At 47.5% G+C, this 23,002-nt stretch overlaps 1 protein-coding gene and 1 long non-coding RNA gene across 10 annotated transcripts in view; one reads left to right on the forward strand and one right to left on the reverse strand.

Moving 5' to 3' along the window:
- The window catches only part of MSI2 (musashi RNA binding protein 2), a 429,302-nt gene that overhangs the window by 256,897 nt on the left and 149,403 nt on the right, over positions 1 to 23,002 (forward strand). For all 9 annotated transcript variants that reach the window (XR_004430686.1, XM_033183607.1, XM_033183612.1 and 6 more), the window contains one exon: positions 15,577 to 15,625. Coding sequence is in view for 8 of the 9 variants with exons in the window: in XM_033183607.1 (XP_033039498.1) it covers positions 15,577 to 15,625 (49 nt within the window). In the remaining variant the exon portion in view is untranslated. The remainder of the gene's footprint in view (positions 1 to 15,576; positions 15,626 to 23,002) is intronic.
- On the reverse strand, positions 8,007 to 9,427 carry LOC117067281. The gene is made up of 3 exons (XR_004430687.1): positions 9,386 to 9,427; positions 8,663 to 8,740; positions 8,007 to 8,523 (listed from the first exon to the last, which is right to left on the reverse strand). It is a non-coding gene; the product is annotated as an uncharacterized LOC117067281 (long non-coding RNA).

Here is a 23,002-nt window from a genome sequence, read left to right on the forward strand (position 1 = left end):
CCCATTTGCAAAGATCTGAGTCGTGATTTGGGTGTAAGGAGTAGACCAGAAATTTCCAGCCTCTCAGGGTCAACAGAAGGAACGCTGATTCCTCAAGTTGACTTCCTTGCCTCAAAAAATCTGTCAGGCACCACGGGTACCCCACCCCAAACCACATGTGGGCCAACTAAAATGTCAGGTGTGCTTGCTTTACACAGAGCACCCCAACGACCCTCTTCCAGTCACTTCATGCTGCCAAAAAGCCCCAGTGATGATCAGGATGAATATTGATAAGTGATTTCCCATACTTCAAAAGTAAGTGTAGTTTGTTTGGTATATGAAATCTCTCAAAACATTTAAGATCTGTGTTTCAGGCCGGGTGCGGTGGCTCAAGTCTGTAATCCCAGCACTTTGGGAGGCCGAGACGGGCGGATCACAAGGTCAGGAGATCGAGACCATCCTGGCTAACACGGTGAAACCCCGTCTCTACCAAAAAAAAATACAAAAAACTAGCCGGGCAAGGTGGTGGGCACCTGTAGTCCCAGCTACTCGGGAGGCTGAGGCAGGAGAATGGCGTAAATGCAGGAGGCAGAGCTTGCAGTGAGCTGAGATCCGGCCACTGCACTCCAGCCTGGGCGACAGGGCGAGACTCCGTCTCAAAAAAAAAAAAAAAGATCTGTGTTTCAAAAATTAAATGAAAGACAGGCCTGATGGCTTAAAATAGAAAGATTAAAAACCACTGGATTTGATGCTCTTTTTTATCTGAGTTTGTTTTGTTTGTTTTGTTTTGAGACAGAGTCTCCCTCTGTTGCCCAGATTGGAGTGCAATGGTGCGATCTTGGCTCACTGCAACCTCCACCTCCCGGGTTTAAGCAATTCTCCTGCTTCAACCTCCCGAGTAGCTGGGATTACAGGCACCCCTCACCACACCCAGCTAATTTTTGTATTTTTTTAGTGGAGATGGGGTTTTGCCATGTTGGTCAGGCTGGTCTTGAACTCCTGACCTCAGGTGATCCATCCGCCTTGGCCTCCCAAAGTGCTGGGATTACAGGCATGAGCCACTGCACATGGTCTTATCTGAGTTTTTTTCTTTATCCTCCAAAATCTTCCTGAAACTCAGCAGTAAGCACTTATTGGACGCTTATTTTTGTATTAATCCCTCTAGTGGCCACCAGGTAGGGAATGCAGAGCCGTATATGAAATTTCCTGAGGACTGGGGAGAGGGAAGTGATGGGGGAGTGTGGACCACCAATTCACGTATTCATGTGACAAAATAAGACTTCAGAGTTGTGTATGCCAGTGCCAAATACAAGAAACAGATAAGGGACAGATCTTTCTACTGTATGCCTACCTTATTTACACTTACTCTATCCAAATCAACAGAAATGAGGGCATAATTGTTTGTATTATAAACAGATCTGCCATGGGGTTTCTTGAAATAATGAGCCCCCTTGTGGTTTCTTTTTATTACTATTATACATTTTTATTTTAAATAGTGTAGGACTCACAAGAAGTTGTAAAAATAGGACAAAGAGCTCTTGTGAACCCTTCACCCAGCTTCCCACAATGATAGTATCTTCCATAACCACAGTACTTCGTTAAAGCCAGGAAACCAGTGTTGGTAGCCTATCAGTTTTCATGTGTATTTGTGTGTAATTATTTAAATTTTTACTACCTGGAGATTTGAGTAACCATCACTACAGTCAGGATATATAATAGAAGTCTTCCATCACCACAGAGAAACTCCTTGTGCTTCTCCTTAATAGTCACACCCTGTCCGCACTCCTAACTCCCGGCAACCACTGATCTGTTCCTCATCACAATAATTTTGTCATATAGTATGTAATAGAGGCTTGATACTGACTTTTCACTTGCTATGACCCCTCTGGTTGGTTGTGCACCAGCTGTGTACCAGCTGTATTCCCTTGTAGAACGTAATGGAATGGTTTGTTTGCCCATTCCCCCTGTTTCTAAAAGATGGTTTCTTTGCATACGACTCACTGCACCACAGTACATCAAGCCAGGCACACTTACAAAGTTAAACCCCACTCATCCATAATGATTTCACGACTTTGCAGTCATCAGTACAAAGTCTGTTATCCCATTATGCAGTCCTCATCCAACAGATATTTCTTGAGCATCTGTGTGTGCCGGGTCTGGGATGCATTCTGGTAATACATAGGGTAGTCATTTGCCACAGGCCAAATGCTTTCCTGCGTGTTGTATCAATGGTTTCTACTTCCCAAGGCTGGGGTGAAGATTAACAGTGATCATGTGTTCCTTTTACACACAAGGAAGCTGAGCTGCCTTGGAAAGCCATGCCCAAGATCATGCGTAAGCGGAAGTGGTGGAGTGGGATTTGAACCCAGGACGTGTGATGGCATGCCACGTTTCTTTTATTCTGTCATTGTGGCTTTGACCATACCCACTTAATTGCTTATAGCGAGTTTGCTTCTCTAGAAAATGAGTGGACTGGACTCATATCCTTTTTATCTTCTCTGCCTTGAAGAGTTATGATCCTCTCTGAACAAGAGATAACTTTGCCAAGTGACTGCATCTCTCAGCCTGTTGCTGCACTTGAACTTTGTTCTCAGCAGCATTTTCTTAGCCATTATTTGAAGACAGTTTGGGAATTCGAAAGTAACAAATTAGAATTCCTCTAAAAACAGTCTGTATGTAGTTCAGACCTTCCTTCATTTAACTAATTTTCAACAGGGTCTTTGGGTCAGGACTAGGACTGAAAAACCTATGGGACTCTAGGGATGACTTTAGGGACAAGGGGATTGGGGAGATTGGCAGCCCATAGGGGAAGGAGGGACTTACTTGGATGTCATCAAAGCCCCATGAAGAAACTCTGGGGCTGAGTGGTGCTGAGTGCGCTGATTCGGGTGCCTGATGCTATACAGTTCGCAGAATTCTGCCTTGTGCCAGAATCGCTGGGGATCAGAGGAGGCTGCTATTTCAGGCATCTAAGTGCTACTGCTGCTGAATTCAGGCCTGAGTAGCTCGTCCGAGAGGGCGGGGCAGAGATGCTCCAAGCTTTTGAAGCTCCACGGAGGGTTCAAAGGAACCTTGGAGAAGGGATTCCTGTACTGGGTGGGAAGTGGAAAGGTGACCTTTGGGTCACTTCCAACTCCTGAGTCTGTGATTCTGAGGCAAATGGAACTTCCTCTCTCCCTCAGTTACCAGTATTCACTCCAAGATCTGGCTGAGTTCATCGGAATCAAAGGCTTGTGCCTTCAAAGGGCTGGTGGAGAGAAAAGGGCCTGGGGCTTGGGAAATCTGCAGCTACCCCATGACCTCTGGCTTATCCCCCTGCTCCTCCCCTGTTGTGGCCAAGAAAAGTGGTGGGCTCTGGGACCCAAAAGACCAGAGTCCACCTCCCATCAGAGTGGCAGAAAGAGATGGTGGGGGATGGGGAGGCACCATGGCACAGGGGTGTCAGAGAGCCCAAAGTTCGTTCTAAACACACATTGTTTCATCTGTGCTCTGCAACCAACTCTGCGTGTTGGTCAGACAAAAGAGCTTTAATAAATATTAGTTTAATGAATAAATGTGTCACCTTGGTAGAGCTCTCCCTCTCCCTCGTTGTTCTTTTTTCATCAGCCAGCCTTAAAGAGAGCAGGATGGAAGATGTCTGAAGCCCTGTCCTGGAAGCTGATGTACTCAGAAGTCCCTGCCCTGGGGGCCCTGGCCTTTATGAAATGTAGACAAGCCCTTCATCCCATTATCAAGCCTTGTTATTTACCCTCCCTGTTTTTCAGACAGAAAGAAGGTGCAGATGGCCCATGGGATTAACATTGGGATTGGAACCGAGATTCTCCAAGCCTACAAAACTCCTTTCTCCTCTTCCCCTCCCCTCCCCAGGCGTATGGCTGCAGCTACGCTTGTCACCATCTGAGATTGCATTGGCCACAGGAGATGTGGATGATTTTTCCATTTGTCCTGATGTTTATTTCATGCCCATCAATATCAGCCCATATTAGGACAGATGAGGTGGTTATTTACAGGCTGTGCATTTTCACACTTGGTAATTATAAACCCTTCCCTCTTCGGTCAGAGTCATGGAGATCCATTTTGGCAATTAGCAGTTTAGTATTTGTTTAATGGGAATGTGAGAGAGTGTTCCGGCACATCAGTGCTCCCCTAATGATTTGCCTCTCTCCTCTGGAGCTGGCAGGCTTGGGCCTTTTTCACGGTAGGTGAGGCCTGATGGGGAGAGGTTGGAGGGGGGAGAAGGGAGCGTCCAGCAGTTCAGCAGCCTGCCTGCCGCTCACCTCCCCCAGCACACTAGCGTGCATGCACGCACGCACTCACAACCAGTGCTGAACACGGGCCTGGATTTCCAGAGCACAGCAGCCGCCACTTGAAGGAGCCTCACACGAGAGGCCGTTAGGCCAGATGCCATTTCCATGTGACAGCTGTCAAGCCTGCCGGATCCAACTGCTGTTCCTCAAACAGCTCTGTCTCTTGGTGTCTCTCTCCCCTTCCCTCATCGCCTCCTCTCTACACCCCATCTCAGATATCCCCAGTGAGAGCCTGCTGCCCCACCCTCCAGGGTGGTGCTCAGATCCACAGCTTTGCAAGCTCAGCCAGAATGAGGCTGCCAACCAGTCCTACCTCTCACCAGGAGACTCTGCCTTCCCTGGCTTAGTGTTGAGATAGGGCCTCCTGGGACTGCTCCCCCAAGGGCACCCTGGTTCTGTTAATGGCCTTCCCTTGGCATAGTCCATTCACAATAAGAAAACTCAGAGCACTGGGTGTGGCTCCTGACTTAACCCCGTGGAGCATGTACGGGTGTGTGCATGGGGGCAAGGGGATTGCCAGGATGGGGCAGTGAATTGGGCCAGTGTCTGTTATGATGAGCGTTTTCTGTGTGGTAGGCACTCAGTGGCTACCACATGAGCCTTCCTAACAACTCCAGGAAGCAAGACACACTGAGTATCCTTACCATCACTGCACAGCGGGGACGCGCATGGCTGAGCCTGGACTGCGTTCCAGAGCCCTCTGGCAGTTCCACCTCTGCTGGAGGCTTGCTCCACGACTGTAGAGGAACCCAGTGATCTCAAGCTTTTGGAATTCACTTATCTAAAAGGAAGAGACCCCAATATCCTCCCTTTTCCTTTACGTTTCCAATCATTCCTCCTCTCCTGAGCCTACTGGGGCAATATACCTCCATTTCCTTGAGGTTACCTAATCACCTCTCTTCACTTTTTGATAGGATTTTAAAGCAGTGTTTGTTGTTCATCCAGCAGACAGAGGTACTGTGCAAAGCTCTTAGGGATTCAAAAAACAGAACACAGGTAAGGGAGAACAGAAGACTTAAGGACGCATCTGATTTTAACTACTGGCTCCACCATAGTAGTGGATCCACACCACCTGTGTGATCCTAGGCAAGTCACTTACTATCAGTGAACCACAATTTCCTCACCTATAAAATGGGTGTATGATGCCACGTGTGCTGGCACATGCCTGTAATCCCAAGCTACTCAGGAGGCTGAGTTGGGAGGATCGCTGGAGCCCAGGAGTTTGAGACCAGCCTGGGCAAACAAATCGAGACCCCATCCCTTAAAAAAAAGCTAAAATTTTTTAAATTTTCAAAAGAGAAAAAAAATGGGTGCATGAAATGGGTATGATAAGATCTACCTCAAAGCTGTTACAGTAATTAAATGAGCTTCGCAAATTGCCTATTACGCTCCAGTAAATGGTAGTTATTATAACAATCATTATTTCAGGAGGATAGACATTTTGTAACTTAGAGTCTGATACAGACTTGTGGAATCAAAATCTCTGAGCGGGAGGCTTTGCCTTAGGTAGATAAAATGTCTACATCTCCAGGATTGAGTTGTCTGAAGACCCCACATCTTTCAGTTCCCATGGGCAGGTGTCCCTTTGTTGAATTCATAACTGCTATCTGATAAACATTGTGGGTTTTTTCTTGTAAACTAAATGGGAAAATAGAATGATCCCACAAGAATAAAAGAAGTAAGTGTAGGAAAAAATTAAGGACTGATAAAGGTCTTGCTAATGGGGACAGAATATTCTGGCCATTGTAAGGTGTGGGAGCCTTCTGTGAAGAGTTCAAAAAATGTTCCTAATGCCACTGAACTGTAGACCCCAAAAATGGCTAAAATGATAAATTTTATTTTATATATTTTTTGCCACAGTTAAAAACAGTTTAGGAGATATTTTATTTTATTTTTGAGACAGTCTTGCTCCGTTGCCCAGGCTGGAGTACAGTACCATGATCTCAGCTCACTGCAACCTCCGCCTCCTGGATTCAAGCAATTCTCCTGCCTCTGCCTCCAGAGTAGCTGGGATTGCAGTTGTGCACCATGACACCCAACTAATTTTTTTTTTTTTTTTTATTTTTATTTTTTATTTTTATTTTTATTTATTTATTTATTTTTTTGAGACGGAGTCTCGCTCTGCCGCCCAGGCTGGAGTGCTGTGGCCGGATCTCAGCTCACTGCAACCTCCGCCTCCCGGGTTCACGCCATTCTCCTGCCTCAGCCTCCCGAGTAGCTGGGACTACAGGCGCCCGCCACCTCGCCTGGCTAATTTTTTGTATTTTTTAGTAGAGACGGGGTTTCACCGTGTTAGCCAGGATGGTCTCGATCTCCTGACCTCGTGATCCGCCCGTCTCGGCCTCCCAAAGTGCTGGGATTACAGGCTTGAGCCACCGCGCCCGGCTTTTTTGTATTTTTAGGAGAGATGGAGTTTCACCATGTTAGCCAGGCTGGTCTCGAACTCGTGACCTCAAGTGATCTGCCCACCTCGGCCTCCCAAAGTGCTGGAATTACAGGCATGAGCCACTGCACCCAGCCCTAGTTGAGGAGAAATTATGTGGACTTTTTCTCTTGTTAGTAAAGGCCTGGGTTCAAATTAAAATAAACAGGCTTTCAGATGGATGCAAACTAGCATTTTTTGACATTTGGAATGAAAGGAAAACGTGCCTGGCAGCAGCAGCTGGGATAGAAACTCCAAGCGTGCCTCCATCACTGCAGTCTTCCAGGGGTAAACACACAGGGACAGAAAGGCTGGCTGTAGAAAGGGGAGGCCGAGAACCTGAGATGGGCAGGAAGGCAGCAGCTGGCAGGCTGAGGCTTAGACTCAAAAGCCCAGCATCTGAGCCCCAGGCCCGGCCCCGCCAGCTCTAGGACAAACCAGTAGGAAAACTGAGCCTTAGAGAATTTGTAATACTCCTATGGGGTTATTGTGACCACCAAAGTAATAATAATACCTGTGAAAATATTGGTGGTGATGGGGGAAAAAAAATGGTTTTGTTAGGTTTTCTTAAAGCCCTCTGTTCAGTTTTTGCCCTTCCGAGCTACTTCTAGTATAGAACTTTGGCTTTCTTGTACCAAGACTGAGTTAAGCTTAAGGAGAGTCCTAAGAAAGTAGGATGAGGCAAGGAGTTCCTGCTCCTGACTTCTGGCAGGGGATGAATGTCTAATCTTTAGGCAGCAGAAGACCCATTAATACTCATTTACTTAGAGCCTGTCTACACACACATATGCCGTGTTAAGGCTCAACTCAGCTCTGTTTAGCCATTTAGAACGGTGGGTCTCGGCCTTGGCTGCGCCCTGGATCACTGGGGAGATTTTAAAAATCCTCTTTCGGGCTGCCCGCTCCAGAGTACTGATTTAATAGGTTGGGGTGTGGCCTTGGTGAGCAGTCATGGCTGAAAACCACTGATGTCGATTTCAGTATGAACCAATGGGATTTTCCAGTCTGCTCCTTCTTCTGCATCCTTCCTCTTTGGAGAATGGTTAAAGATAGACCAACCCCACCCTTTGCAAGGCCAGAGCATACGGAAAAGTCCTATTTCAATAAACTACACATTATTCCTGAGCTTCATGGAAGGAACCGATTTGGGTTTTGCCCAAGCTGGCAGGGAGAGAAGTGGAGACAGTGCCTTCCCATGTTCTGCGTAATCCTGGACCCAGGCAGCGACTGTCTCCAACACGGGCCCCAGGCACCTGTGGCCTGGGCAGTCCTGCCACCTCAGCCGAGTCTCACTCTTGTAGCTTTAGCTCCTTGAGTTTACAGAGCATAAATAAGTCCTGTTAAGCCTGACACACTATAGTATCATGGTATTGCATTTGAGGGTGTTTATTTAGACTAACACTTGGAGCGTTTGAGTGGGAGCAGGAAGAGAAATTCAAGGACATTTGTTCTGGGGGAGTTTGGAGAGCTGGGTTTCTTCTCTTCCCTTTCCCCTCCCTCCTTGCATTTGACCAGATAATTTAAGAATCATTTGAAGTGCCGTTTCCTGCTTTGTTCTTGATATGTATGGCGTGTGGGTGTGTATATTTATATCCCCAGAGGAGTAGGACATTTCTCAGGCGGTGCATCGGCCACAGCAAAGCTCTGGAGTAGCCTCACAGCACAGAGAGTTTGCAAAAGCCCAGTGGCCAAGTCAGTGCTTCCAGATTATCGTCCCAGCTGCCTTTGGAGTCCATGTTAGCATTCCAGGCAGAGTCTTTATGCATGGATCTTAGGAGCCATCTCATAGAATTTCCTCCTTTCACAGAAGAAAAACTGAGGATAGAGGAGGGAGGTGACTGGTCCTCTGTGAGATCCTGGTGGGGCTGGGATTAGAACCCAGACTCCCTCCGTGCTTGGTGCGGGCACTCCCCACCACACCCAGCTGCCTCCCAGCACCTGCTGAGTTACATACCAGCAACACTTTTCTCTTTAGCTGTCTCCTGGAAACAAGTTTTTTGTGTCGTCAGATCAGTTCAGCTTCACTCACCTACTATGTACTTGGGGAGCTAAAACTGTAAAACCTTCGGCAGAAGAGGCAGTGGTCCAGGGGACTACTGTAGGGTCCCACCCGTTAGCCAGCTAACTGGACAATAGCATTTTTGACCTCCCTCTATGCATCATTGCATTGTGTCTTTGTTTTTTTTGAGATGGAGTATCACTCTGTCATTTAGGCTGGAGTGCAATGGCGCGATCCCAGTTCACTGCAACTTCTGCCTCCCAGGTTCAAGCAATTCTCCTGCCTCAGCCTCCTGAGTAGCTGGGATTATAGGCGCACATCACCATGCCCAGCTAATTTTTTGTACTTTTAGTAGAGATGGGGTTTCACTATGTCGGCCAGGCTGGTCTCGAACTCCTGACCTCAAGTGACCTGCCCACCTCGGCCTCCCAAAGTGTTGAGATTACAGTCGTGAGCCATGGTGCCCAGCCTGCATTGTTTCTTTAAAGATTTCCTATGCAGCCAACACGTGAGCTGGGCTGTCTCAAGTCAAACCCCTGGATGTGGTCAACACCATCTGGCTACTTCTAAAATCACCCAGCAAGAATGCCTGGCTCACAATAAATCTTTTGACTCATTAGAAAGAGAGTTCACTCATTCATTAAATGAATTAGGATTAGAGAGGCATCACCCACTGACTTGAGTGGTAATTATTGCTGATTTTCGTGGTGCTCATTTAGTGAGGAACAAGTTGCCAATTTCTCTTGGCGCTTCTAGGATCTCTGTCTCCAACCTTGCTGATGGGGTGAGATTTAGAAGAGGTCCCTCCACACCTTAATATCTGTGCTCCTTGTAGAATGTTCCATGAAGAGCGTGCTCCATGTGGAATGTGGAACCTGATAGTTTAATTCTCTGCCACATTTAGCACTTTCCCTTCTTCTGCCTCTTTTCTTTCCTTTGCTTACTTTCTAGTATTATTTTACACTGTCTGTCTTCTGATTGTAAGTTTTCCTTGTTGTTTTGAGGGATTTTTTTAGAATAAGGACCATGTATGAGTTAGCTGTGGCCACAAGAAGGCTGTGTAACTAACCACAAAACTTCAGGGGCAGACGGTAACTGTTCATCTCACGTGTTTGGAGTACACTTGGAGTGGTTCTGCTGATCTTGGCTGGTCTCACTTGCATGTTTTGAGGGTGACTGGCTGTCCACCCATCTAGGCTGGCCTCAGCACAGGGGAGTTGGCCCTGCTCCTTGTGCCACCCATTCTTCATCAGGCTAGCCTGGGCATGCCCTTGTCATGGTGATGGCAGAGGTGCAAGAGAGAACAAGCAGGAACTTGCAAATCCTCTTAAGGCTAGGCCCAAAACAGGCATACTCTTCCCCCCACTGCATTTCATTAGCCCTAACAAATTAAGCCCAGATTCAAGGGATGGAAGTAGACTCCACCTCTTTGGGAGAAGGACAGCAAACTCACAGAGGAAAGGGTGTGAGACCATTCATATCGTCAGTCCACCATAGACCTGTGTGAGTTGTCTTTTATTTGTACTTTGGCTGATGGTTTGCAAATAGTGAATGCCTCATACATGTATGTTGCATAAAAGTAAATAAAGTTACCATCTGCCAAGTTTTCTATTCAAGATTGGATTGGCTGCGTGATCTAGACATGAGTTTATCTGTTAGGTAGATCTCGACATGAGTTTATCTGTGAATAAGAGTTTATCTGTTAGAAGGAAAGTTTGTGTCATCCTAGTAGAATCTGGATTTTTCTTGCATTGGGTGCAGGGCAATTTGGTTGTCCCTCTTCTTATCATCTTTTCCATCGTGGGGTCTACCATCATCATTTTTAGGATTTTAGAATATAAACGTCTGAGAGAAGGGGAACAAAGAGAGGGAGAACTTGCCACACTAAAGTGGATCAATTGCTCCTAGATGGGAAATTTTGTTTCATGTATTGACCACTGAGTGTATGTTAAAGAGGAAGAAGCAACCTCTGTCCAGTGTCTTTAACCTTTGTTTTTGCTTCTTACCCTTACAGTAGCTCATGGAAAGAGGGGTCTCTGGGCCAGCAGCTGCATCAGCATCACCTGGGAACTTGTTAGAAATGCCAATACTACTGAATCAGTCACTCTGGCTGTGAGACCCCGGGAGATCTGTGGCTTAACAGTCCCTCTGATGATGATTCTGATGTGGATGATGTTTGAGAATCCCTGCCCCAACTCCAGCAGCCATAGAAACTAACAGATTAGGTCCCCTTTGTTGACTCTCACACACTTCTGAGGATATTACAGCATAGTCTGAACCGTGCAGTAGTCAGAAGTATGTTCAGTACCTTCTGGTGTCAGGACAAAGACAGAGGCATCCCATTCCCCACCAGCTCACCTAAATGTTACTTTACTTTGCTTTCTATTTTTTTGGCGGGGGCAGGGGGGGTTGTTTTTTGAGACAAGGTCTCACTCTGTAGCTCAGGCTAGAGTGCAGTCATGGTTCACTACAGCCTCAATCTCCCAGGCTCAAGCGATCTTACCATCTTAGCCATCTGAGTAGCTGGGACCACTGGTGTGCACCACAGTGCCTGGCTAAGTTTTTAGTATTTTTTTGTAGAGATGAGGTCTTGCTATATTGCCCAGGCTGGTGTCAAACTCCTGGCCTCAAGCAATTTTCCCACCTCAGCCTCCTAAAGTGCTGGGATTACTAGACATGATCCACCATATCCAGCCTATTTTGTTCTTTCATTCACAAAGATACACCACTAAAGATGCCAGGGCCATATCTCAAACCTGCCCCAAATTATTACAAGGCACATCTCAAGGTTGGAATAAGCTCCTTTTCCCAAAACAGACCGGGGTTCTGCCAGGACATGGGACAAATCGTGCTGAGGATCAGATACCTCTTGTCCTTCTCTCTCCCTCGGGGGAGCCACTAGGCCTGCAGGTGCCCATTTTAGGTACAAAGAACTTTGTAAGGCAGGTGAGCACATTGTCAATATGAAGTAAGTACCAGTGTTAATCATACGGATGAGGGTGGTGTCCCTAGAGAGGGGATATTTCATAAGGGGTTAGAGAAACTCCTGTTCCTGGCCGGGCACGGTGGCTCACGCCTGTAATCCCAGCACTTTGGGAGGCCAGGGTGGGCGGATCACAAGGTCAGGAGTTCAAGACCAGCCTGACCAACATGGTGAAACCCCCTCTCTACTAAAAATACAAAAATTAGCTGGGCGTGGTGGCACGTGCCTGTAATCCCAGCTACTTAGGAGGCTGAGGCAGGAGAATCGCTTGAACCCGGGAAGCGGGGGTTGCAGTGAGCCAAAATCACACCATTGCACTCCAGCCTGGGTGACAGAACGAGACTCTATCTCAAAAAAAAAAAAAAAAAAAAAAGAAAGAAAGAAAAAAAAAAGAAAATTAAAGAAAGAAAAAAGAAAAACTCCTGTTCCCAGCTTCCCCTAAGCTTTTGGGCTCTCCTAGCATCTTGAATGAGGCCTGGCCTGTGTGTTCATGTTGATGAGTCTTCATAGCCCCCGATCTACCTGGGTTGTGTGTGTGTGTGTGTGTGTGTGTGTGAGAGAGAGAGAGAGAGAGAGAGAGACAGAGACAAAGACCGAGACCACGAGAGTTATCAGCTTGCTGGCTCTGGGCTGAATACCAGTTACCTTAACTGTGCCCCTTATTTTCCCTTGACTCACACAAGCCGCTTCTGTTTGATTCACATAGAACCGTGAGAAACAGTCTCGTATGTGAGGCTGTGTTTTTCATTCTATTCAGTCTTTGTATATTCAAATTCTTCTAGTTTCAGCTCTTGCTGTTCTGCCAGATTTCCATCGCATTGATGGCTTCTCTGAATTAATAAGTGTTTTGCAATTGCTGAAAAGTTTTCTACCCCCAAGCACTGGGACTTATCCATATTGATTTTTTTTCCCTTTCTCTCCTCTCTAGCTCCTTCTTAGATGTTGTATTTTGTAACGTGTTAATAGAATTTTTCATTCGCCCTGACACTTTATCTATTCAGGAGGTCTTTGCGAGCCCCATTGTACAGCCGGACTACAGAGGAAAGAGCTCTATTCTTTACGACAATGGTTGCCCTAAAAACATATACAGATCCTCCCCCACGCTCACCAGGGTGGAGCGAATGTTGAGCGGGCAGTATTAGAAAACGTCCAAACTTAGGAAGGAAAAGGGGAGCCAATTATGTACTGTTGAAAGGAGGTTTTGAAAATACATTAAAAAAAAAAAATCCCAAACATTTATTTCCTAAGGGAATCTGAGTCCCAGTACCAAAACGTGGCCAGCACAGAAGGGTGGCTGTTTTCCTTACTGTTAGGCATTTTGAGTTCAAAATAAGGATTTGGCAAACGTCTTGGAAAATATGGAGATGGGTGCAAAACAGATGTCACATTTACCTGCGTGATACCCGGCAGGCCTCACCCCCCACCCACCCACACCCCAGGCATTCACATTCCTATCGAGTCCCAGGGTCTGAGTCTGAGATACCATATGCTCGAGTGTGACTGCTCTGTGTACAAACACACCAGTTGATCTTATGGTGATTTTGCGTGTGTGGTGCATGGGAGGCGGAACGGCTGTTGTGCGTGTGGCCCCAGCAGGTACCTGTGGGGGGCTCTTGAAGCCCACCCAAAAGGAGTTTGTCCTGCCTTGGGTGGGCATGGGGACAGGGTGGTGAAGGAACACCTGTTTTAAGAGATCTCCAAACTAGCATTGCCCACTCCCACCATCCTGGTGCTTGGGAGAGAGAGGGCAGCTCCCTGCTGGAGGAGCCACCATGCCAGGCCATTTTCCTCCCAGTAACTGACTTCAGAAATGGGGAGCAGAAGGGGAAGGCCCCGGAGCCTGTTTGTTCAGGCTTGGTTGCCTAGCAACAAAAGAGGGCCCTGACTTGAGAAGAGATTTTTAGGCCAGGCCATTCCCTTTGAGGTTTATGACTGGCTTGCGTAGGTCATCTTCCATTCTTACCTTGACTTTGCTCTTCCCCCTATTATATTTGATCGCATCTAGAAAAATACATTTGATTTGTCTGCAGGCACCATTTTAAACCTCGGTTTATTGCTTTGCCCCATGTCTTCCCCTCCATTGGAGATTGTAGTCTGGGAGGAGTGAGGGATGAATAGCCCACGACTGCTTTTCTCAAAGGGATTAGTGCCAGCCCCCAAGCTCATTTGTGAGCCTTTGAGTGCACATCAACGGTGCTCGGTCCTTCTCAGCCACAGGCACACAGTGAAATTGCTCTGAGGACAGGGCCCCCCGTTAACAGTTTTACCCACCCACAGCCACACGGGTTGGGTTGCATTTTTACCGTCAACCTTGAGCACAGAGTGAATAAAGAGAGTAGGCTGCACGCTGGTCAGCCAGGTGCCCTCCCCCGGTGAGCAGCTGAAGGGTGAGGACAAACGCCTGTGCTAAAGATGTGTGCTCTGTGGGATAAAGGAGTGGGTCATAAATACTCATAAAAGGAGTGCATTCCAGAGTGGAATCTGGTTCATTCAGTGTGAATTCCTTGAGCTCTATGTGGGAGTTGAGTGTGGACCCTGAAATCTTATTGCCAGAAATATCCAGAAGGGGTTACAGGATGCATGGGAGGGGTCTGGAAGGGATTAGCAAGAGAGACAGAGGATGCCTTTGGTATTTTATTATGTTCTTCTCTTTGATGTTTTTACAAAGGTCCTAGCATCAATATATTTGTTTGCTGGTACTGCCATAATAAAGTAACGCAGATTGGAGGGCTGAAACAACAGAAATGTATTTTCTCACAGTTCTGGAGGCTAGAAGTTCAAGATCAAGGTGTGGCGGGGTTGCTTTCTTCTGAGGCCTCTCTCCTTGGCTCGCAGATGGCCCGTCTTCTCCCTGCGTCAGCACATGGTCTTCCCTGTTTGTGTTTGTGTCCTAATCTCTACTGATAAGGACATCAGTCATATTGGATCAGGGCCCACCCTAATGATCTCATTTTAAATTAATTACTTCTTTGAAGAACCTCTCTCCAAATACAGTCACATTTTGAGGTCATAGAGGTTAGAACTTCAACTATGAATTCTGGGAGACAGTTGAGCCCATAACAATCAGGATGTTCAAGCTTCATTGTGTATCACTAAAAACGATTCATATATCCATTAGAAGGACAATAATTAAGAAAGCTATGGCTTCTTACTCTGGGAAATATACATCGGTCAAGATAGTATACATGATTAAACTAACCTGGGAATTGTTTGCCATGTTGTAATGTCACAGGTTAACAAAAGGAAATATTCCATATACTATATGATTTAAACTATATTGAAATAGGCGTAGTTTTTTCTTTCTTAAAAAAAAACAAAAACAAAAACAACAAAAAAAAACCAACTCTAGGCGCAGAGCAGTGGCTCACACCTCTAATCTCAGCGCTTCGAGAGGCTGTGGCAGGAGGATCACTTGAGCCCAGGAGTTCAAGACCAGCCTGAGCAACACAGTGGGACCCTGTCTCTAAAAATAAATAAATAATTAATTAAAATAAAAATAATAAAAGTAAAAATAGCTGGGCATGTTGTCATTCCAGCTGCTCAGGAGGCTGAGGCAGGAGGATCACTTGAGCTCAGGTGGTCGAAGCTGCAGTGAGCCATGATGGTGCCACTGCACTCTAGCCTGGGTGACAGAGTGAGACCCTGTCTCAAAAAATAAAAAGCAGACCCTAAAGGGAACTATATAAGATATTAACTGTAATTGTATGGGGTGGAAAGGCCACTAATTTTTTTTTCTTTCTACTTTTTTGCATTTTCAAGTATTTTTTGATAAGCAACTATTACTTCTATAATGGAAAGTACCCCCTCACCCCCCCACCTGCATATAATGTTTTGTGTACTTTCTTAAAATTCCTAAAGCAGCCTTTATTCTATATTTGTTTTGCAGGTGGAAGATGCAATGCTGATGTTTGATAAAACTACTAACAGGCACAGAGGTAAGATTATCCCAGTGTAAGAGGGTTGTGTTCACCCTCTCCTGGTCTCTCTCTGTCATCCCCAGTCCCACTGACAAAAGATCCAGTGAGAGTCCGGAGTCAAGCAGGTAGAGGTGACCATCCTTTGAAGATCTTTATTCACGGAGGGTTCCAGTAGCACGAAGAGTTCCAGAACTGGATAGTTGGAAAGCCATTTCCTTCTGGCCTGGGAACTCCTGTTTAGTTATGCAGTCATCCCCAGCACACACATTCAGATATACCTCTCTAATCCCGCCTTTCTTGGTCCCTGGCTAACCTTGGCACTGAGCGATCCAAGGGGAATTATTCACAGCAGTGACTCAATTGAGTTATCAATTTGCATTGAAGGAGATTCTTTAGGAGCAGACTGTCAATCTAAAGAGCGAAAAAATCAAAATAAAACTTTGTAGGTTCATTGGGTATGTAGCGATTACAGCCTTGGGAATGCCCCGTGGGGCCTCTGGAATGTATAGAGGGCATCTGCACTTAATTGTATTTTCCCCTGTGCTGCCTCTGTCCTGTCCACTTTACAAAAAACGGGTCTTAACCTGGAGTCCCTGAACCTCTGAAATGACATGCAAAATGTTGTATGTTTATACTTTTCTTGGGTGAAGATCCCTAGGTTTGGACAAATTCTCAAAAGGGTCTCTGGCCCTGCCCTTAGTCTCTTCCTTCCCCAAAAAGAACACATTAAATTTATTGCTTTAAACAGAAAAGTTGGAGGCATCTAGGAAAGTCCTCCCTGGAGGTAGCAGAGCCAAAGGAGGTGATGACTTGGCGTTCTGTTCTCCGGAAGCTCAGGTTTCTGGGGTTCCTATTAACAGGGTGTTAATAAGCAGAGCTGCCTAAGGGGGTGGCAGGAAATGGTGTGCTGGTGCCCTTGAGGGAGGGAGCCTGGGAGTGAGCAGCGTTTCCTTGCCACTTGGATTGCATTTAGATGTTTCCTGTGTTGTTTACATTCCTGCTGTCACCTGTGATTAGAAGCAGTTACCCAGCGCTGACTGTATGTCTTTCCTGTTTGGAGAAGGCAGAGTGAGTGAAAGGCAAGAATGAGTGGAGTGGGAATTGTTGCTGGAGGGGCTGGGAGAAGGAGGGGGATATCCTGAGTGCGCCTGGTAATCTGGCTTCGAATGCATCCCTCTACAGCATCCTCAGAATGGGAGAGTTGAGCATTGGGTGCACAACAGTGGTGTCAAGTGGTATTTATGGAGGGAAGAGATGGCAGGGGCTGGAGGGTGGGGAGCAGTGGAGAAGCAGGGAGAGAAAGGAGGGGCTTGCAGGTGTGGAATGATCGGCTTTGTCCACTGCATTGCTGGGGAGTGAGAGCCCAGAGAGTGAGATAGAGTTGGTGCCTGTGGTGGGTAATTCAGGATTATCCTCCATCGTCATCCACATTCTGTCGATCTAGCTTTATGGTTTCCAAGCCCGACTTGCGGATGCATCTCCTAATGTGACCTTCGCAGCAGCCCCTGGAGGGTTATTGTGACATTAGGAAAAACTCACTTAACTTCTTTATGCCTCAGTTTATTCATCTGTGGGATGGGGGTAATCGTAGAACCTCCTCACAGGATTGCTTGGAGAGTGTAATGCCAAGCATCTAGTCAGTTGTGCATAAATCTTAGCTCTTATTAGTAGCATTATCATCACCTCCATCTGGTTGGCAAAATAACCAAGGCTCAGAGGAGGCAACTGAGAGACCCATAGCTGAGCAGGGTCTCAGGACTATTGATTTCAAATTCTGCTCTTTCTCTGCTGTGTCCAGATGGTATTGCGTTTGTTAAAAAGAGCACTGCCAGCTATTTATTTTCAGGGTGGGTGATGCCCATTTGAATTTGGCACCTGGTGTTCAGTGTTAGAATTCATAATCCTGGGAGATTCCAGAGTTGCCCCCAGGTGATATTGTTGCCCTTTCATTTTGAACATCAATGAAAGTATTTTTTGATCTGCTGTGTGTCAAGCCCTATGATGGGGACTCACACTGGTATCGTCTCATTAACTCTCAGAGCCGGGCAGGGAGAGGGCTGGTCATGGCAGAGGTGGGATTGAAACGCAGGACTTTGGACTTCTGGGTGGAGGCCCAGAGGATGTGCCAGGAAAAGTTCTCTATTTTTAACCAGATCCCTGTTGCTGTGGGTGAAGCCTCTTCCCTTTTTCCAAAAGGGAGAAAGGAAGGTGCTGGGCCGCAGAGATGGGGTGGCAGTTCATCTGGGATGGGCACGGGAAGAGTGTGTTGCCCGTTGTGAGGTGGAGGACGGTCTGTTGGAGGGCCCGCTGCTCAGAGTGGCTTTGGGACATCATTGTTGGCTCTCCAGGAGTCCTGGTGGGCACTGGCAGGAAGGAGCATGGGCAGGGCCTTGGTGCATGCACACTCCTGCCCCCAGCCAAGCCAGGACCTCTGCTAGCACCCTGGGACCTGCCAGAGCTGAAGATGCCTGCAGTAGGGGCAGGACCAACTCTAAAATGTGTGGAGCCCAGAACTAGAGGAAAGGCAGGGCCTCCTCTTCAAAGATGATTGAGAAGCTGTCCTGAGGGGCTGCAGCCTGTGGAGGGGGGATACATGCCAGGAAACCTCAGCAGGAAAGAGCCGCCATCCCACTGCCCTCGCTCTCATCCAGCGCCCTCCCACTCCGCGGTGTTGTTTCTGTGTTGTTGGGAGCACCGGCCCATACCCATGTTCCACCCCCTCAAGATACCTGAGGAGGCATTTCTCTTTGAACTGGATGCTAAAGCTGGTGTAATACTTCACTGCATTTAGAACATTTAAGGGAGTGAAAAAAAAAATTGTTTTTTAAAAAGAAGAACATGTCACGGCAGAGGCACAGACCATATATGTGGAGTGAGCCAGCCCCACATCTGTGGCCTGATGGAGTGTGCATTTGGAATCAGGTGATAAGCACAAGGAAATAAAATCCTCATGCAGCCACCTTGCCCCAACCTTACCTTCACCTCCTCCGTTCCTGCTGTCCATGATCTTATCAAGAGGAAAGTGCTGTAGTGGCAGAAGTTGAGGACATCTCCCTGGCTGGTGCCGCCTCCTGCTAACTTCTTAAAAAGGCCCAGACCATGGACCCAGAGGTGCTGTCACAGCACATGCCTAGCACTTGTCCTCAGACTCCTAGCCCAGCCCTGTGGGGCGGCCTGGGGCCTCAAGTCATCCTTACCCCAGGAATTTTGACAGCTACCTGTGTGTCCTTGGAGCTGTGTGACATGAGCTGTGTGACATTTGCTGCTCAGGGATAACCACGGGGAACTGGGCTTAACATCTGATGAGCGTCAGGTGGGCCAGGCTCCCGGGGCCCTTTCGGTCTCCACTTGATGTTAGGAGCCACAGGTCAGAGCAGAATTTGCACTCTTTGCTCCCACTGGTCACCTCCTGTCACTGCTCCCCATTGGTCTTTGTTGGGGCAGGGGTGCCCTCAGTTCCATCTGCATGGCGGCAGCTTGTATCTCCAATCCACAGGAGCACCAGCCTGGGCCTTACTAGCGCCACAGGAGAGAACCCAAGACCTAGGAGAGAATGAGCCTCCTGCAATGTATGTCTTCCACCCTGCAGGCAGGAAGAGGGTCCCGCATTCAGTCTGTGACTCCCAGTGGGTGGAACCCTGGAGATGTGGGGGCTCTCACCTTTCTCCTTACAGGTGGGCCTTCCTCCAGCTTCTGCTGCTCCCATGACATTTTTCCTGGGGCATGTTCCCTAACTCTCTGAGCATCTCAGGTTCTTCCTCTAAAAAATAAGAGACCTGGGATTGATGAGCCCCAGGACCTGAAGTATGTTTCTGGCCTTTAGCTTTTTAACTGTGAGAATGTTCAAGATGAATTCCTTTGCTATTTGTGTGAGTAGGGAGGGAGCGAGCAGTTCTTGCAGCTTGGGTTCCCTGGGAAGCAACTCTAGGAAGGGATTAGCAAGTAGGAGGCTTATCCAGAAGTGCTCTTGATCAGGAGAGGGCAGAGGCAGAAACTGACTTGAGATGCCCTTCTGCAATGGGGTGCTCCTTCAGGGGTCTCCAGCTGGGGTGGGAGTGGCATCCTTGATGCCTGCACGCTGGCCTGTCATCAGGTACAGCTCACCCCGTGAGGCTGATGTGACCTGGGCTTTCCCTGGGGAAATCCTGGAGGGAACTTCCAGCTGGGGACTGTCTTCCAGCAGCACTCCCAGCAGCTGGGAAAGAGGTCCTTCATTCCTGAAGGGGATCTAAGCATCCTGACACAGCACCCACTGTGATGGTGTGGGGAATTCTGTTGTTTTCTAAGCAGGCCATGTTAGCAATCTTGATAGAAACAGCCAACACTTTCTGAGCACTTACACACCAAGTGCTTAGCACAGTGCTGGCCCCTACCATTGAATCTTGATGACAAACAGCCATAGGTGAACCGAGCTGCCCAGAGTCGCACACTGGTCAAAGCAGAGCTTGGACATAAACCCAGCCTGTCTGACCCGGAGCTCAGGCTCTTACACTCTGCAAGCATTGTGCAAGGCAACTGGTTAAAGCAGAGGAGTTGGTCATTTTAAGGGTTTAGTAGTTCCCCATTTTGTGTCCTTCTCCACACCAGCCTTCTTGCTGGATGACCATGCTCCTCCATTTCCACTTGAAGAAACTAAGGCACGTAAGTTTGGAATATTGCACAACAGATTCCTGCAGCCAGACAAGGAGCAGAGCTATAGCTAAAACCTGGATGCCAGCCGGTGCGGTGGCTCACACCTGTAATCCCAGCACTTTGGGAGGCCGAGGCGGGTGGATCACCTGAGGTCAGGAATTCAAGACCAGCCTGGCCAACATGGTGAAACCCCGTCTCTACTAAAAATACAAAAATGAGCCGGGTGTGGTAGCGGGTGCCTCCTGAAATCCCAGCTACCCAGGAGGCTGAGGCCGGAGAATCTCTTGAATCCAGGAGGCGGAGGTTGCAGTGAGCCAAGATTGCGCCATTGCACTCCAGCCTGGGCAACAAGAGTGAAATTCTGTCTCACAAAAAAATAAAACAAAAACCTGGATGCCTCCCTTGGCCCTGTCCCTCACTTCATTTCCTGGCCTTCCATACAATGATTTGTGCCTAGGGGGAGAGGAGAATGGTGGCTTTCCAATTTTCTCAGTCACTTCATTTGCTCTCTAAAAGTTGTTAGAAGTGGTCAGGAAAACACTGGGCTGATCGTCAATGGATTTAATCATTAGGAGGGGGAAGTTTGTTGCTTTATCCTTGTAAAAGTCAGATAAGATCTTGGACGCAAGGCATTAAGTATTGATCCCAAGGTGGGGCTGGAGGGGAGGGACAGGGAGGGAAGAGGCAACAAGGTGCTGTCCTTCTAGTTTGTTCTGTTGTTGGCAGGAGGCCATAGACAGCCAGCGGGAGGGAGGGGGAAGGGTGCAGTGGCCAGCTGTCTCTCCAGTGTCCCCACAACCTCAGCCCTGATGGAGAAAGTGGAATGCGGGCATGTTGCTTGCTGAAATAATCTCACACGCACCTCCTTATGGGGGAAGGGAACCCTCCCCGTTGTGAGGGTCACTGTAGAGGAACCTCAGCTGTCCTTCCCTCCAATTTCAGGACCCTGGGTTCCTGAGCCCTGCACAGCTGGGTTCCTCCAGGGAAGATCGGGATGGTTGAGGCCTAGTTGAAAGCAGGTGAGGAGTCTCTGAAGCTAATCCCATAGCCTGGTGAGAGAGTGGTTTCTGGCAGAGGACATCCCTGTGGCCTTCATTACCCAGCAGGCCTGCTTGCCCTGGAACATTGCCAGAGGCAAAGGAACAGGAGACACTGGGAGAGAAATAAAGATTCCTGTGATGGATGACTCTTCTCCCAGCAGTTAGCAGTTGCTTATTAAATGCAATGCTAATGTCTTTGGAGAGGAATAACAGCCCTGAGACCCCCTGGAAGCAGGTGGGATGGTTTTGTGAGCCCCAGCGAGCACCATTAGTGGCAGGCCTCTTGGACTGAGAGGGTCCTTTCCCACAGTGGCTGCGGTTTATCCCAGTTCCTGGGCTGGAAAGGCGCAGTGGTAGGGGATCCAGCCAGAGGGAGGAGCATCCAGGCAGGTGGCCTGAGAGCTTGGGTTCTTCCTGGAGCTTGCTCATTCTCTGTCCCAAAAAGCAGTTGGCCGAAGTTTAAGGTCTTTGTAATTTGCGTAATCAGTTTATTTATTTAAATGGTGCCAGTAAGATGTAACTTAAGCTGTGATAGAAGATAATGCTTTCCTAAGGAGGAAAAACAGCCCTTAACATCTTGAATACCTGCCAGACACTCACTTTTGAAATGACCTCTGAAGTCCAGATTGACACTTTTATGTACGATGTATAAAGATGCTTAAGAATTGCACTGTAATTATTTGTTTATTGGTGTCTATTTCTCAAAAAAAAAAATAAAAGGGGGGCATAGAAAAGGAGTTTCACAAAGGTATAGGTTACATTTTAATAATTTAAAGCATTGCTTCACTTGTAGGTGTGGCATGTCAGACATAATGTATGCATGTCCTTCCTAATGAGAGTCTACCATTCTGACTTTATTTACCTAGGGAAGAATGTTGGGACTGTATAAGCTGTAGATGTGACTTTGTAGGATGGAGAAAGAAGTGTGTTTGACAAAAACGATCAGACCCTCTGGCCGGAAAGCGCACAGTCTAAGAGAAGAGTTGTTGGAGGGAGTCGAAAGTATGATAAGGATGTGTAGAATCACAGCTGGTGATGACATTTTCACTGGTGTGACAGGAGGGCAGCCTGCAAAAGATTGGCTCCCATGCTGCCCTTGGTTGGAATCTGGAGCAGGATTTGCTGCTTGTCTTCCCTACTGGAATTTTACCGGTAGTATTTTCCCCACCTCTCAAATCTGCTGTTATCTTTTTACTAATTGCTGATGGTGCTAAGGACGCATCAAACCCTCCCCCAAGTCTGAGATGTGTTAAGGGGTTTATGGGAAGCCTGTAAACCAACAGTTGGTCGGTATTGGTATTGATCCTATTTCTGCACCAGGATTAGAAACCACTTGACAAGAAAGCGGACAGTCTGTCATAGACCACCACCAACAGCCAGGGTTCCTGGCCTCCCAGAGCTTTCAGTTTAGTCTGTAGTGTGATGTAACATGCCAGCTGGGTTCTCTTATGTACATTCAGGGTCCTAGATGGGGTTAGATGAAAATCCAGTTCTCTTTCCAGAGTGGACCATTGTCGGGTGGCGGAGGGTGAGTTGGGGGGGCAACTGTTTAAGAAAGACATTGACCAACAGGAATCTAGGAGAGAATGGTGAGAATGGGGTAGAAACTCAATATGATTGGGTCTCCTCTGGTCCAGCTTGGGTAAAGAGGCCTTGAGGGGAGCAGAGAGCTGTGATGTGGTCATGCATTGCTGCCTTTGGGTACTTAAAGAGATTCTGCTGG

Source organism: Trachypithecus francoisi, unplaced genomic scaffold (genome assembly GCF_009764315.1).
Source record: "Trachypithecus francoisi isolate TF-2019V2 unplaced genomic scaffold, Tfra_2.0 Lachesis_group20, whole genome shotgun sequence".
Classification (NCBI taxonomy): Eukaryota; Metazoa; Chordata; class Mammalia; order Primates; family Cercopithecidae; genus Trachypithecus; species Trachypithecus francoisi.